The following is a 16,151-nucleotide window of genomic DNA, read 5'->3' as shown; positions in this document are numbered from 1 at the left end:
TTTCTCATGTGGGAAAACTCCGAAGTGGTTTATAAAAATAGTATAAAAGGGATGCGTAAAAGTCCAATTTGCAAAGAGAGATTCCACCACTCAGAAACCTGCATCCATGTTGTGCCCACTTGCAAGAAGCGCCTAGACAGAAAGATGCGAAGATTCTGGTGTGGGGCTTGTGAAACTGGAAACTAAGGTGGTGGTTTTGCACAACATAGTTAACTAGCACCACAACCTCTCTTCTGGCAAGCCCCAGTATGGCTTAAATGATTGCTTGCTTCACCCAACGGATAAGATGCAGTGCCCTTTGTTCAGTTGTGGTCTGTGAGTCCAGGGTGGTTGTGGGAACCAAGTCAATTTTTGACTATGTTGCAAAGCAGAAGTTGTGGGTGGGTGGGGGAGACAATTACATTGTATGCACAAAAAGTGCTTGGCTGTCTTTAAGAGTCAAAGAAGGAGAATTCCATCTTCTCATTATCAGTGGCCAGGGCTGGACTGGATGATCTCCAGATTCCCTTGCATTCTGTGACCAGCTCCGTATGGTCTTGCATGAACGATCCCAGCAAGATGCCCTTTAAAAGGTGAAGATAGTAAATGTTTTGTGCTACAACCTCCTCCTCCTCTTTGATGTGATGCAGACCCTTGGCTGTGTCTCTGGGGAATGACACAGGCGTTCACCCAGCACCTTTTTTCCAGAAGGCATTTCTCGTAAGTGGTAGGTTTAATTTGGCAGAAGTGTTTGGTTTTTGTTTATGATCAGAATGTCTCATTTTCTGGTAAGTTCCAAGCAAGTTCTCTCTAGAGCAGGGTTTCTCAACCTTGTCGACTTTAAGATGGGTGGACTTCAACTCCCAGAATTCCCCAGCCAGCCTTGCCACTGCTCCCAATGTATCAGGCGAGAACCAGTGGTGCTGCTGCATGGGGACAGCGGGACCTGTAGTCTGATGTAGGCTGGATTCTTGCAATGGACTTCATCGACAACTGGAAGAGAAATGGCCTGTCCTGCAAAGCCCACCCTTGGGCCCTGGAGAGTTGATGGAAGATTCCCCTTGCAGCCAACCCAACATGCCTTCTAGGTGGCCCATTCTCAGAGGCCCAGGAGGCCAACCAAGCGTTTGGAGTCAGCAGGGCTGTTTGGACTCCAGAGAGCACATGGGTGCAGTCACAAAATGGCTCCCCTGGCGCCCCAGTCAGTCGCAACCGCCTTCGATCAGAAAGAGCCTTGTTCCTGTTTTCGGTTTGCAAGCACCCCCAAGCTAACAATTCCCCTTGTTTTCATGAGGTGGGCACCCTCGTTTTTAATGTCTTATAATCATGGCTCAGGGCCCATTTATTTTGTGGAAAAACAAGACACTGAAGGCTCCTCCCTCCCTTCCGTATAGCCACCCATCTCACCTGCATGACTGGGCAGCTCACAAACATTAAAAAACAATGGGAAAAGACAAAAAACATCCATTTAAAAAAGCCCGATGTATTCAGCAGCCAAGTTACCAAAAGCGCCCAAAGCATTCCACATGCAACATTGCTTCCCCGTTCCCAGTAATTCCCTTGCAATTTCATATAGAATTAAAAGCATCTCTTAAAACCAGCCAGCCACTGAGACCAAGGCATTGGCAGGCACAGCCCCAGAGGATCCACCTTGTTGGTGCCTGCAGAAATCGACGGAGGGGCTTCAGGTTGGCTCTCGGGGGATTCTCAGTATCTGGAGAGCCGGCACATGTCACACTGGCAGGTCTTGGCGGTGAAAATGTCCATGGTTTTGTGTGGGCCGAGACCACAACGCAGCCGAAGTTTCACCTGTAGAGGACAAAGGAGAAACAGCTGCTTGACATCAGCGATGCACTTTTTTTTTTCAGTTGAGCACTGCAAAACCTTGCAAAATATGGATAATAAATAGCATCCAGTGCATTTGCTAATTTTACGCATTCAGTGAAAGTCTTCAGTCAGCACCTCCAATGCTGCAGCTTTATACACCCCATCAGAGTGCCTAAGTTTCTGCTTTTTCTTTTATTTTCAGGACTTAGACGCCTGCCCTGCAGATCCATTGCAGTATCTAATGCCTTGTTCTCTGGCTTTAAAAAAAAAATATATTTAAAAAGTCAACAGCTCCCTCTTTAAACAAAGGAAAGAAAACAGTAGTGGGAGCCATGATAACTGCATGCCCCAATCAAATCCAAATGAATGGCTGAAATTTAAAAGGCCCAGGGAGATTTTAATCTAGGATTTAAAAGACAGTGTGGAAATGCCATCGAATTACACGGTCTCCGACAAGTAAAGTAAGCCAGCTACTTGGGGCTTCAAATCTAATTTTTGGTGACCCCTAGGGCCCTCTCTGGCCATGCCTCCAAATTTTTGATATTTTGGTAGCAAGAGTTCTTGCTATTTTGAGGCAGGAAATGCACTGAAGTTGTAACATGAGTTCTACCTTGGGTTTTAACACAGTTTAAAAATTTATCTAACGAGAAATGATGAAGATGACGATCTAATCTGGAATGTGCAGGTTGGAGTTGGTGATAGTGGTGGTGATTTATGTATTTTCTTACCTCCTTACAAGGCTTATAGGCCACCCCAATCCACCTACTGAGTGGCATACAAGTCCCCAATTCTGTAATTTGGTTAAAACAATATGCAATGGTCAAAATGAAACCCCAAAGCTTAAAGTTTAAATACTTATGTCCATGAGGAGTCAAACATGCCAAAGGAAACCATTACATGGTTGCTTATCAAGAGGGAAAGTCGTAACAGCTTTGCCCCGACGTGCATTGCGAGGATGTCAGCCTACTCATTCCTGGAACGTAGGGAGGGGACCACAGTAGATCAGGCCAGGATCTGGCTGCTTTTGCACAACATGCTTAACCTGGTTAGTTATAAACTCTGTGGCTGCATTCAGATCACATGCTAAGCTTGGTTAGTTTTTTTGTGACTTAGCAAATAGTGTGGCCTGCCCAGCTGCCAAGTCATCTTATGGACAGACCCCCAAAATAGGCTAATTCAGGAACCAGGTTAAACGTGTGTGAACAAACTTGGTTAGCCCAGACTTGCATGCTCTGGCAGCCAGCTCCTCTCTAAGATTTTAGGCACAAAACTGTCTTTCTCAGCACTTGGTTCTTCCATCTAGATTCAGTCTGGAAGTTTCACATGCCAGGAGACACACCTTTCCCATTTCTAAGCCTCCTGGCAGCTATATAAAATATTGAGGTATTGAGGTATCATCCTGGGCTTATGACTGCCTTAACCTAGCAACCATTATAGAACACAGAATCCTAGAAAATATTCAGTGGGGCCATCTAGTCCAACCCAAGGGGTCTAAAAAAGTCAAATTGGTGCCCGCAACTATTTAATTCAGTGTTTTTCAACCTTGGCATCTTTAAGATGGATGGACTGCAACTCCCAGAGTTCCCCAGCCAGCATGCCTTAAGCGTGTGGACTGCAACTCCCAGAGTTCCCCAGCCAGCATGACTTAAGCGTGTGGACTTCAACTCCCAGAGTTCCCCAGCCAGCATGCCTTAAGCGTGTGGACTTCAACTCCCAGAGTTCCCCAGCCAGCATGCTTTAAGTGTGTGGACTTCAACTCCCAGAATTCTGGGAGTTGAAGTCCACCCTTCTTAAAGTTGAGACGGTTGAGAAACACCGACTGAGCATTGGGCAGCCTTATCCACTTCTAAAACAACTGAATATATAACTGGCCAGAATTCCAGAGTATGATTCTGTTCTGCTTCCGGTGAGGACCAAGTTGGGAAGGCCTGTTGGAACCGCCACCTTTTGCATCTTACGGATGGTGCAGCACTGGGAGGCTGAAGTGACGTTGCGCTTGAAATCGCTGGCCAGGAGGACCGAGTACTTGGAGGGAAAGGCGCTCGACTCGCAGTAGCCCACGCAGGCCTGGAGGGTGCGGGCGCCACGACAGGTGCCCTGACGGTCACTCCGGACGGTGACGTTGAAAGCTGGCAAGGAGGAGAAAGCAAAGAACGACCTCAGTTCCTTTTCCCCAGTGGGTAGACTACAGCTCCCATCACGTTGACTGGGGGCGTGGGAGGTGTAGTTAAGCAGGTCCCCAAAGTACTCATCTGAGGGCAGCAAATTTATCATATCTTTGAGCTGTTCGCTTTTAAGCTGGAGCCATCTGGAGTTTGGGTCTGGAGAACAGCAAACAGAAAGGGCCATCCTGACAAATTGAGGTCACTCCATGGACACATCCATACCATTTTCCCAGACAACAGGGTTGCTTTTCCATGTCCTCAGTCTAGCTGATGCAGGTGGCGTTTCCTGGTGGCCTCCCACCCACAGACTAACCAGGCACATCTCCCTTTAATTTCCAAGACCACAAAAGGGTGGGCTCAGGGATGCCACCTGCTGACGTCCTCTAACGCAGTGTTTCTCAACCTTGGCCATTTTAAGGTGGGTGGACTTCAGCTCCCAGAATTCCTGTGTGCTGGCTGGGGAATTCTGGGAGTTCTAGTCCACTCATCTTAAAGTGGCCAAGGTTGAGGAACACTGCTCTAATGAAACCCCATGCGTTGTCCTAAGGCAGCGCTGCTCCTTGGCTTTGATTTAAAGTCTTTGGGTACCAAATACTTGTGCTAAATAAGTCATGGCTGAGGCTTAAGTGTGCCTAAACAAACCATGGCATAATGCAATGCATGAACCAGAAGGCTCTCCATGTCAAAGAAGTCCAGGTTTTTCTCTTTCCCACCCTCTTTTGATCCCAGCAGCTCCCTGGGTGAGTCTGTCTGTCTGTCCGTCCCCCCTGCATCTTACAGTGCAAATGGCAACCAGGTCTAGCAACTTTGTGGGCCCAGCCTTCTGTGGCCAGCAGGTAAGAGAGGACGGCAGCGAGGAAGAAGGCCAGCATTTCTCTGGGATCCCTGAAAAACAGAGGTTCAGCATTGGCAAAACTCAGCACAAAGTCACAGCAGGCACAATCAATGAAGCGTTGCGAAGCAGTTCGTGCTTTTGACCAACAGTAAAGTTCGGGTTCGAATTTCTGCACAGCCAGCATTTCTCAGCCTAGCCAAGCTACCTTACAAGGTTGCTGTTACAGAGAAATCGTTCCAGTCATACGCACCGTACCCAGGTCCAAAACAGAACAGAATAATTCACCGTTATTGGCACTTTTCCAAATGCAATAATGCAATTGGCAGTCTCGATTATGGGAAGAGTATCCAGAGAAAGGCATGTTTGGGGAAATGACTTGCAAAAAAAGCGTGCATAGTAGGAAAATATATGTAACAAAAGAAATACATTAAAACTGATATTTATTTTAATATCAATATACTAATAAATTTAATGAAATTTAATATTTTGTTTGGAAGTTTAACATCCTCAGGGGAGAGACAGGGTAGAATACAAGGCTAGAAAATTTAAAGTTGGGTGAATCCCATCCTTACCCACTGAAAAAGAAAGGAATAGGAAAAATAGGTCCCATAAATTCTTGAAAGAACATCAGGATAAAAGTATAATATAAATACAGGTAGCCCTCACTTAACGACCACAGTTGGGACCAGAATTTTGGTTGCTAAGCAAAGCGGTCATTAAGCAAATCTGACCTGATTTTATTACTGTTTTTCAGTGGCCGTTAAGTGAATCACCACAATCATTAATGAACCATGTGGTTGTTAAGCGAATCACATGGTTCCCCATTGATTTTGCTTGCCAGAAGCCATCTGGGAAGGTCAAAAATGGTGATCATGTGACCATGGGATGCTGTGACGGTTGTAAGTGTGAGGACCAGCTGTAAGTTGTTTTTCAGCACCGTCATAAGTCCGAACTGTTGCTAAATGAATAGGTCATTAAGTGAGTACTACCTATAAGCTGAATCCTAAGGACCCATCCCCATAAAAGTCATTCACAGTCAGGACTTAGCAATAATTGTTATTTATTTTTAATTGGCAGTAATACAGCCTTTCCGACAACTGCGAACCCCCAGAATCCCCCAGGCTGTATGAGCCTTGCTGAGAATTCTGGGAGTTGAAGTCCACCCATCTGGAGGGCCATTAGGGAAGGCTGCACTTGTTGAGATATTCTGCCAAATGACTTGGCTTTTTCAGGAAAAAAGGGGATAACCATGACTGTTTATTTTTGCTTGCTTTGCTGTCCCCCTCCTCCTTCGGTTCACACACATCAAGTTTCTGATCACTCTTTGTTTTCAAAGGACCACAAGGCTGAGTCTTGTTTCTATACCAAACATGGCACCTATCTGGGATGTGGGCCATTGCGAAACTCATGGGTTCTGCAAAAAAAAAATCTATAAAAAAGAGTGTTGCCACATGGAGTCCTCCCCAACTCAAGGTTGATGCCTTGTTCCAGCCTGCCAGATTCTTTCCCCAGCAGTCATGGCTAATTATGTGCTTTGAGACACACTCAATGGGATTCTCCACAATCTGGAAGGCTTTTCCCCCTAAAGCAGTGTTTCTCAACCTTGGCCATTTTAAGGTGGGTGGACTTCAGCTCCCAGAATTCCTGTGTGCTGGCTGGGGAATTCTGGGAGTTGAAGTCCACACAGCTTAAAGCTGCCGAGGTTGAGAAACACTGCCCTAAAGAATTGGTTTTGCACTTTGGAAAAGTCGGAGATTCCCCCAAATGCGCTATTTTTTCCTGCTTTGTGCTGATTTAGTCACGCGAGCAAGCCAGGCGTTGCAAATAGACTGATGAACCAACTGTAAACATCGGCTTAAAATCAAGCTTAAAAGGTGTCTCCTCCCTCTTTACTAATCAGCATGGAGATTTTCAAAAGGAAACTGTTCATCAGCAACATAATCCCTCTTGCATAAAATGCTCTGCCTTTTCAGAGGGGGTCTGTCTCGTGTGAAACCAAACCGACGCGGCATTTAAAAGCAGGCCGTTTTAAACTGGGTCAAGAAAGTCTGGAAGGGGCAACGAGGAAGCCAGCAACGCTTCAGAACAATCCCATTTGCAGGGTTGGTCCGTGAAGCAGTGAAGGGATGAACTGACAGATAATCCGAGTCGCCTCAGCTTTCTGTAACCCAGAGATGGGCTGAGCTAAGTGGATAAAAGATAAAACAGAGAAAAGAAAAGGAAGGGAAAAAAGACCATTGACCCTTGGCAGGAACTTCAGCAGCTGCCAGACAATAAAGGAGCCTCAGTTTTATTCCAATGACATCTTAACAGCAAGTAAATAAAGGCTGAGCGGACTGTCTTCTGTACTGCAGCCACACTGAGTTGAGATGATGGGAATGGTGGGTGTAGTAAACATGCAGGGCGGCCGTCAGATAGCTGGACATGCCCATGCAGCTTTTTTGGCTTTTGAGTGCTGTACGAAAGTGGCTAGATGTTGCTTCCTTTCAGGAACTATGACATCTCAGTCTAGCTCACAAAGCCCTGATATCTCCTGGTGGTCTCCCATCCGATGACTACCATGCACAGCTCTGCTTAGGTTTTGAGCTATCGGAGTGGTTTGTCATTGCCCTTGGTCACACACACTCAACCTAGCCTACCTTGCAGCTGGGGAATTCTGGGAGTTATCGTGCCTTTTTTCCTGTTATTTCCTATGCAAAATGCTATATAGACATACTACTCCCTGTTGTTATACTTTTCTTTCCTCTGGACCCGACCAGCCCAAATCAAAATCAAATACGCATATCACTTTTTGAGATCCTGCGGAGAGCAACAGAACGGGAAGCTGTTGGATGTTTTGGCTTATTTTGGGACTTTTTACAACTTTTGAAAGAGGAAAGGGGAAATTAAATAACACTTTACCTCCCTCTGGCTTCATCTTGTCCTCAACTTTCCATTTTTTAAAATTTTGCTCCTCTGTTGATGAATTGCCTCTCTCTTTACCCCATAAAAAGCAGGCAGCAAGTCTTCAACTAAGACTGCCCCAGGAGAAAACCCCCCATTTCCTGCAACTCCCCCCCCCCCGCAAAAAGAGTCTCCTGTTTCATTCTCCTGATCTCCAGATGTTTGAGAATTTCTTATGGATTTCTCCAGGTGAGGCTTCTCAGCCGACCCAGAGCTATTACAATACTGCCACTACCTGTTACACACCTTTTGGCCTTTGGCAATTTCTGGCCCTCGGCAATTTCCCAGCTGCCCCCTTAAACCAAGCCCCCCCCCCCTTGGGTAAGAATTCTCTCCTGGTGTCTTTATTGCAAAGGATGAAAAGCCGGGGAGGTTGCAGTTCCCTGAGTTGAGCAAAGCTGGTGCAATGGAAGACTGGGCATTTCCACCCGCATGCACACACACCGGTTCACCTTAGCCACCTCTTCACAAGTTCAAGAACCAGTAAAAGTGCCCCCAGTGCAGACTTTTCCAAAGTTTGGCAAGCAAGTTCTTGTTCATCCTACGGAAAGGGGGAAAATGCAGAATTGTTTTTCTGCAGTTCATCTTATTCAGCCTCTGGCTGGACAGCTCCATCTTCCTGTACTACCCTATTCTCCAGCCCAGACCCCAACGTCAATCTTAGTTCTATCTTCCAGGCACTTACCCAACGGCAGGGGAGATCTGCAGTTTTTCTCCTGGTCGGCTGCTGTCCTCTGTTCTCTTCAGCCACCCAAGGTATTTCTAGTCCCACCTCACCTGGCTGCCTCTTCTCACCTGGGCTCTGCCTTCCCCCTTCCTCCTCTCCCCCTTCCTCCTTTCTCCACCCCCTTCTCAATCAAGGGAGAGGGCCATTCACACCTGCCTGCCAGCCAAGAGTCCAGCTCCCAGGTTTGAAAGCAGAGGGCTTAGCCTCAAGTGCTTATTCTGCAGAGCAGGGTTTCTCAACCTTGGCAACTTGAAGAGGTGTGGACTTCAACTCCCAGAATTCCCCAGCCAGCTATGGAGTTGAAGTCCAGCTGGGGAATTCTGGGAGTTGAAGTCCACGCCTCTTCAAGTTGCCAAGGTTGAGAAACCCTGCTCCAGAGCAATCTGACTACAGTATGTGGCAGAGAAAAGGAAAGGATCATGCAGCTGGTTTTCTCCACATGTCTAAAAGTGCAAGCCAGTCAGGGAAATTCTCTGCACATTTTTTCTCTTCCATTCTCTTATTTTATTTTATTTTATATTTTATTTTATTTTATTATTTTATTATTTTTGAGCAATGGAAGCTTTATTTTAAGAAAACAGGTTATATTCCGTTAACAAGAACATTTTTCCCTCTTTTTATCCTTTTCCTCTCCCGTTCTCAGTGGCTTTTAAGAAAGCAAAAATGCGCCAACTTTGGTAGAATGGATGTGAGCTTTCCAAGACTTGACTTTTAGCGGTGGGTTAACAGAGCATTTTCAGCCTCTGGTCAAAATAGACTTTGCTGAAAGTTGTCAATTTCCCCCAAGATCGGTTCTCCCGCACAAGAAGATTCTGGTTTTTTGCCTCATTCTCAGGGGGCAGGTTTAGAATCCTTTTCCAATATCTTTGGGTGAGGCTTTGGAGTTTAATTCTTCATTGAAAGAAGGAAGAAATTACTTATGGTTTTTTTCTCTCCCCTGTTCCTGCATTTCTCCATCACTTTCACTCGGTTGCCCTTCTTTCAAATATGGAAATGGGATCAGATGGAAAGGAGGGAAGTGAGGTGGATTGCTGATTGTCAGCCTGAACAATGAGAAAGCAGAAGCAAATCACTTCTGGAAAACCTTGCCAAGAAACTTTCATGGACTTGTTGGTGCTGTCACTTGGGGTCAAGACTCACAAACATCTGGAACGCCCCAAGTTTGGAGAGGTTAGTCTATAACGACACTGAAAGTGCCCTACTAGCAGTTGGATCCACTTCAGCATTGTGCACCTGTTCGTAAAATTGAATTGATGTGATCTGGAGTTTTCAACTTACCTAGGGAAAAAAAAAAGAATTGAATTTTATTGCTTTCCAAATGACTTGGGGAAAGTGCACTTTGTTTGGGAAGTCTGTCAAATCTCCAAACATTTGAATTTTTGCAGATCAATTTGGAGGCATCCACTTCGGTTTGATGCCTCACATCCCTTTGGAAGCTTGAACGGAACCATTAAGCTGACCAAAGAGATTTGTCCTGGTCATTTTTTTTCTATTAATGATCTGGATGAAGGGCTTAAGGAGATGATTATGAAATCTGCAAGAGATACCAACATTGGGGTGGGCAGTACTTTCGAAGAGAAAGCACAGATTTGGAAGTTCTAGACAGGCTGAACAGTAAACCAAAATCATCTGGAGAGCATTTAACAGGGAGGAAAAAAGATGAAAGGCACGTATAAAAGATGGGCGAGACCCGGCTTGGCAGAAGTGTACGGTGAAAGGAACCGGGTGTTCTAGCAATCGTAAATAAAACATGATCCAGCAGCAGGATGCTCAAAAGGCAGATGTTATCCTGAAGTGCATTAATATGAGCAGAAAAACCAGATCCTGTGAGATAACAGTCTCCCCCCACTCTGCCTTGGGCAGGCTCCACTCCTAATACTGTAAGCAGTGTGAACCAGTGAAATAAGTATCTCCTGAAGGGGTCTTTCCCCCTTCACTGGAGGTCTTTCAACAGTAGTCATTTGCCTGAAATGCACTGAGCAGGGGCTGGACTAGATAATCTCTGAGTTCCCCTCCCACTCTATGAATTGCCCACATATTTAAGGTTAGCACAGCTCTATGTCCTCCCTTATCAAGGACATTGGGACAGAGCAGAGGCCCTGTTTTGCCTGACTTTTGCCAGGAACCCCCAAAAGGAGATGGTTTGGGAACCAAGAAAGGAAAGCAGCTGTTTGGCGCAGTGAGACTGCCAAGTAGATGCCCCTTTATTAGCCAAGGCCCTGGCATCATTTGGGCTCTGAAGTGCACTGAAGAGGCCATTAAGTTGCATTGCCAAAGCACAGTCATTCTTTCTAATGTTCCTTGATCCACTTGGGGACGAGGGTTATTCCAGGACAGGCTGCCCCATTCCTTTCCATCTTTGCAGAGATGCTGGACAGCACTTACCCGTTCTAGCAGGGCCAAGCAGAATGGAGTGTGGCCTGCGATGCCATCTGGATGGGGCCTACATTTTCCACTTTCCTGGACCACTGGAGGGGTGGTGTTTGAAAGTTTTTGTTTGCTTTATGTTCAAAACTACCTTAAGTTTCTTTTCTTTTTTTTTTAGATTTCTTTTATCCCGCCTTAATTATTTTTTATAATTTTTTTATAAATAACTCAAGGCAAGGAGCACACCTGATACTCCTTCCTCCTCCTATTTTCCCCACAACAACAACCCTGAGAGGTGGGCTGGGCTGAGAGAGAGGGACTGGCCCAAAGTCACCCAGCCGGCTTTCATGCCTAAGGCGGGACTCGAACTCACCACCTCCTGGTTTCTAGCCTGGGGCCTTCACCACTAGACCAAACCGGCACATTTTACGTTTTACTTTTATAGCACACACAGCAATTTTTCTGCTTTTCGACATGATGGGAAGTCACCTAGTTTAGCTAACTGGTAAACCAAAGTTGGAAAGACCTCCAAAAACAGATATGGAGCTGTGGGCAGTCCTGAGTATGCATACATATATATCAAATTATGTGCGTTTGTGCATGTGTGCAATCTCACATGACCCAGCAATGGGTGTATACCCGTGTTTCTCAGCCTTGGCAACTTGGAGATGTGTGGACTTCAGCTCCCAGAATTCTCCAGCCAGCATGCATGCATGCATAAATAAGCAAGCAAGCAAGCATAAAGGGAATTTAGGCAGCATATGGCAACTGTCCTACAAAACACTCAGAGACACATACAGTTGGGCATGGAGAATTTATTTAGCAGCTGGGTGGCAGCATCTTGCCCATCTTGGCTGGTCTCAGAGAAGCGGAGCAGGATTGGATCGGGTTTGTACATTGGATAGAAGACCACTAGGAAATCTTCGTGCTGCACACTAGATTGGGGAGTCAAAGAACGGTCCCAGAACAAAGCTGTGGCTAAGCATCTCTAGTACCACCGAGAAAAGCATACAGATGTGTGCTTAGTCACCAGGAGCTGAGCTTAAATCAAAAGAGAGTTTATTATTTTATCTCCTTCCTGGAAACCCTCCTGCTAACTTTCAAGGAAAATAACATAAAAAGCTGCATTTTGGCTGCTTACGTTTTTGGTGCAATTGTTTGCCTCCATTCAGCTGATAAAAATGCCATTTGAGGGCTTGGCTCCCCCCCACCCTTTTCCAGGAGCTGAAGCAGCAGAAATCTTTCATGGCTTGCTGAACACCCATTGTGTATTTATGAAGTTAGGAGGTGCTAAAATTTCCACTTAAATCATCTGTTTAATTAAGGGCTATTCCGTGCGTGCTGATGCTAAGCCTCTCTCTCGGTGGAATTTATCTGGAAAGGAAACACACACACCCTCCACTGGGCAGCTTTTCTATTTTCACGCTGGGATATCAGGGCCTCATTTTTTCCAGGCTGCTTCAAACATGTTGATTAAAAAAAAAAATCACAGCAGTCTCGTTGTGTTCTGTGATCCACTTCTCTTTTGCCTTCAGCAGTTTCACACGGGGCTTCATAACTGAAGAGCAGGTCCCCAAACTCCCTAAAGCTACGGAAGCCAGTAGAGCCAAGGGGAAGCAGGCCTCAGAAGTAAATACCAGTAAAGGGGTAAACTGCCTCAGATGGTCCTGAAGGAAGCGGTTTCTTAACTTGACTCCATAGTCTACAAAGGAGAATATGATGTACAGGTAGTCCTTGCTTAACAACCATTCATTTAGTGATGGTTCAGACTTACAACGTTGCTGAAAAAGGACTTGTGACTGGTCCTCACACTTATGACTGTTGCAGCGTCCCCATGGTCACATGATCACAATTTGGGCGCTTGGCAACTGGTTTGCATTTACGACCATCACAGTGTCCCATGGTCACATGATCACCATTTTTGACCTTCCCAGCTGGCTTCTGGCAAGCAAAATCAATGGGGAACCGCGTGATTCACATAATGACCATGTGGTTCGCTTAACATCCATGGTGATTCACTTAACAATGCCACAAAAAAGGTCATAAAATTGGGTTGGATTCACTTAATAACCCCTTCACTTAGCAACCAAAATTCCAGGCCCAATTGTGGTCATTAAGCAAGGACCACCTGTAAAATGTACAAGGAGGAAAACAAATTTAGAGAGAGAGACGCAAACCAAGACATTTCTGGCACCGATTCACCAGGTTAGAGAGGCCGACATTAATGCCTCTGAGAAAGGAGCAATCATGATCGTCGATAAAAAATTCATCGCAATCCAAGCAGCGTCATTCAAATATTCATAAGCAGCCCTGTGAGAACCAAACATTCAAAAGAGATTAAGTCCATTATCATGGACTCTTGTGGGTTAAAAAAAAAATTCAGGAAAATCTTTATTAGCTGCCCAAAACGTGGGTAGCTGGGAAGTTTGTGATATGGTGGGTGGTGGGAACACAGCCTTGGCCTTGCATGAACCCTGCTATCCACTGAGCTCAGACCACAGTTTACTGGGTTGGACGTCAACTGTTATATGAACACAGGAATCATGTTTCATTAATCTGGAGTTAGGGATTAGCTAGGAACTCAGCCCATGTGGCAGGTATGTTAGGTGTGCCCAGCAATCCAAGTTAATCCAATAAACTGTGGTGCAGTTTGCTAGATTTGGACCTGTTGTGTGAGTCTAGAGTGTTTCTCAACCTCAGCAACTTGAAGAGGTGTGGACTTCAACTCCCAGAATTCCCCAGCCAGCCATGAGCTGAGGTTGAGAAACAAGACATTGATGTAGGATGGGATGAGAAAAAGGGGGAGTGGGCCACTCAGGATCTTTAAAAGATCTTGTGCAGAATGCATACGCCAGCTTGCCTCTTCAGCCCAGCCGAGTGATCTCTTCCTCCTCCGTGCTGGTCTTGAGTGCTTCCCTTCGCTGTGTTGGAATTATCGGGGGTCAACTCAGCATTGTCTCACAAGCATAATAAGGGGGTCTCTCTAGCAAACACATCTCTATTGTGCTTGTGGGATGTCACATGGGTCACCTGATTTCAGCTTCCTCCTTCTTCTTGGGCTTGGGGATTAACAATCTCCATTACCCTTCTGACAGACCTGCAAGCAGGTGTTGCAGGAATGCAGCCCCTCCCCCTACCATCTCGCTTGCACCCAGACTTTCTTTTCCACAAAGGAAGTGTCTACCAAGAACCAGTGACGATTAAGTGCTTTCTACTACGAACCTGCCTGTATCCAGATCTACTGAATAAAAGTGAGCTATCTCTATTTTCTTCATCTAACCACAGTGTGAAGACTGAATTTATTTCTGAACACGGTTAAGCTTAATGGGCAAGCTCTCTTTTGGTCCACGCTTCTACTCTGCAAGATTGCTGTTAGCTGCTTGGAGTTCTTTTATTAACCTTTCAAAACTCCCTCACCCTGCTCTCTGGGCCAGACCAGACTCGCTCTTTCCAGCTGACTGGGGCGAGACTAAGCTGCTTTTGTATCCCCCAAACCACCAACAGCCAGAGATAAGCTGCCCCATTGTCTGCTTCAGCGCACAGCCCGACTGGAAAAGTTGAACGGGGGCTGATGCCAACTCTGCATTGCCTGAAGGCAGAAGCAGCAAGATCCGTCCTGGAAACCCCTGTTTTCCTCTCTCTGCTCTTCCGGACACATTTATTGCAAGTTCTAGGCTATGCACGGTCCACTTGGGTGTCGGGGGGAATCACTGACTGATGTTGCAATCTCTGAGTCCTGGTCCCCCTAGATGCATTTCCTCTTTTTTGGAAGGAATAAGCTGGTCGGAGCAGTGAGCTGGTTCTCAGCCCACCTTTTCTTCCTAACAACCCTGCAAGATAGGCTAGGGTTCAGTTGAGAAGAGGATCATCCAGTCCTGCTAGCTGACTGGGCCAGCGCCCATTTTAATCCAGCACTTTGATCCTTGCAGCAGCCGACCAGATGCCTCGGGGGGCTCACAAGGCAGAGATGAAGATTTCCACTCGGTTCCCCTTGAACCCAGATGTGGAAGCCCCCTGCCCCAATCTGGAGGTCATGTTGATAAATTACAGGTCCCTCATGACCTCCAATCCTAAACTGGATTTGAACTTGGAGCTCTCCATTTCCAGTCCATCCTCTGGCAACTGGCAATGATCCTCGTTGGATCAGTGGAAGACCTATTGAACAATATGCTAACCTTGGTTAGTTTAACCTTAGTTAACCTTACATTTTTTTTCCTTGCGTGCGTGTTTTGGGCACCCTCGCCTGTATGGTTAGGTTATGCTTCCATGTATTGATAAGCCCAGAAAAAAAATCTGAGTTAAATGTCTGTTTATCTACCTCCCTACCCCCCAAGGTGCCCACAGGGGGAGTCACAAAAGTCAACTTGGTGGTCACAACATGCAATGAAAGCCTTGTTCTTCCCTAGGGGCCTCGCCATGCCATCTTCCCTTTTTTGACCGCAGCCTGCAGACTCTCCTGGGTGAGGCTATTTCCACCTGGCCCGACTTCCTTTATTCTTCACCTGGGCAGGTGAGCATCCTTCCAAACCAGCCTCTGGAGTGCTGCAGCTCATCCTTTTTATTTTCTAAGCTATTTTATTTGAAAATATGGGGTGTTCCCATAATTAAAGATGATGCTAGGGCAGGGATGGTTGGGGAATTCTGGGAGTTGAAGTCCACCCATCTTAAAGAGGCCAAGGTTGAGAAACCCTGCGCTAGAGATTGCGGCTTGGCTTTCCATTTTGTAAAGGATGATTTTTTTCCCCCCAAGGCGAAAGTCTAGTGCAGCGGAGAGGCTGGGGCATGCCAAGGGAGGTTTATGCAGGCAAAGCTGAAGATGGGTTGTTTGATCCCTCCTGGAAGCAGCTGCTTCTGGCAGAGAACGTGGAGCTCTCGGCAGACACGCCCTGATCAAGAGTGCTCCAAGGGTTTAATGAAGCTTTGGGAATGCATCCCGAGCCATTTCTTCCACTCAGTGGCAGCCCCGGCATTTGGCAGGGGCCGACAGTGCAGCCTCGGGCGTGCCACCTCCATCACGCTCCATCCCGGGAACTGACTAGAAGTAGTAATGGGCAGAAAGCTTTCACCATCAATATTTTATTAGCCAGGAGGACATCTTAGGCGAGGTCTCGGCTCCTTCGGCTGGTCCCTGAGCAATGCAAAGTTGAGAAAAAGGCTGCAGCCCAGCCTGGTTAGGATGGGAAGGAAGCTGGCTGCTTAGCAAAGTTGTGCCTTTCCTCTTGGACCTGAACATTTCCTCCTAAATTCAAGGCCAGTTCCTCCAAAGGAGACACATTTCCCTCATCCCAGGATGGAAGAGTATGCTACA

At 46.3% G+C, this 16,151-nt stretch overlaps 1 protein-coding gene across 1 annotated transcript; it reads right to left on the bottom strand.

The window, feature by feature from the left end:
• Window positions 1-1,686: 1,686 nt before the first annotated feature.
• GPHA2 (glycoprotein hormone subunit alpha 2) lies at window positions 1,687-4,990 on the bottom strand. The gene is made up of 3 exons (XM_063316709.1): window positions 4,750-4,990; window positions 3,751-3,935; window positions 1,687-1,788 (listed from the first exon to the last, which is right to left on the bottom strand). The coding sequence occupies exons 1-3, from the start codon at window positions 4,988-4,990 to the stop codon at window positions 1,687-1,689; spliced, it is 528 nt and encodes a 175-aa protein (XP_063172779.1).
• Between the last annotated feature and the right edge of the window lie 11,161 nt (window positions 4,991-16,151).

Source organism: Candoia aspera, chromosome 17 (assembly GCF_035149785.1).
Source record: "Candoia aspera isolate rCanAsp1 chromosome 17, rCanAsp1.hap2, whole genome shotgun sequence".
In the NCBI taxonomy this organism is placed as follows: domain Eukaryota; kingdom Metazoa; phylum Chordata; class Lepidosauria; order Squamata; family Boidae; genus Candoia; species Candoia aspera.
The sequence above is the reverse complement of the archived record's forward strand: the minus strand, read 5'-3'. Positions and strand labels throughout refer to the sequence as shown.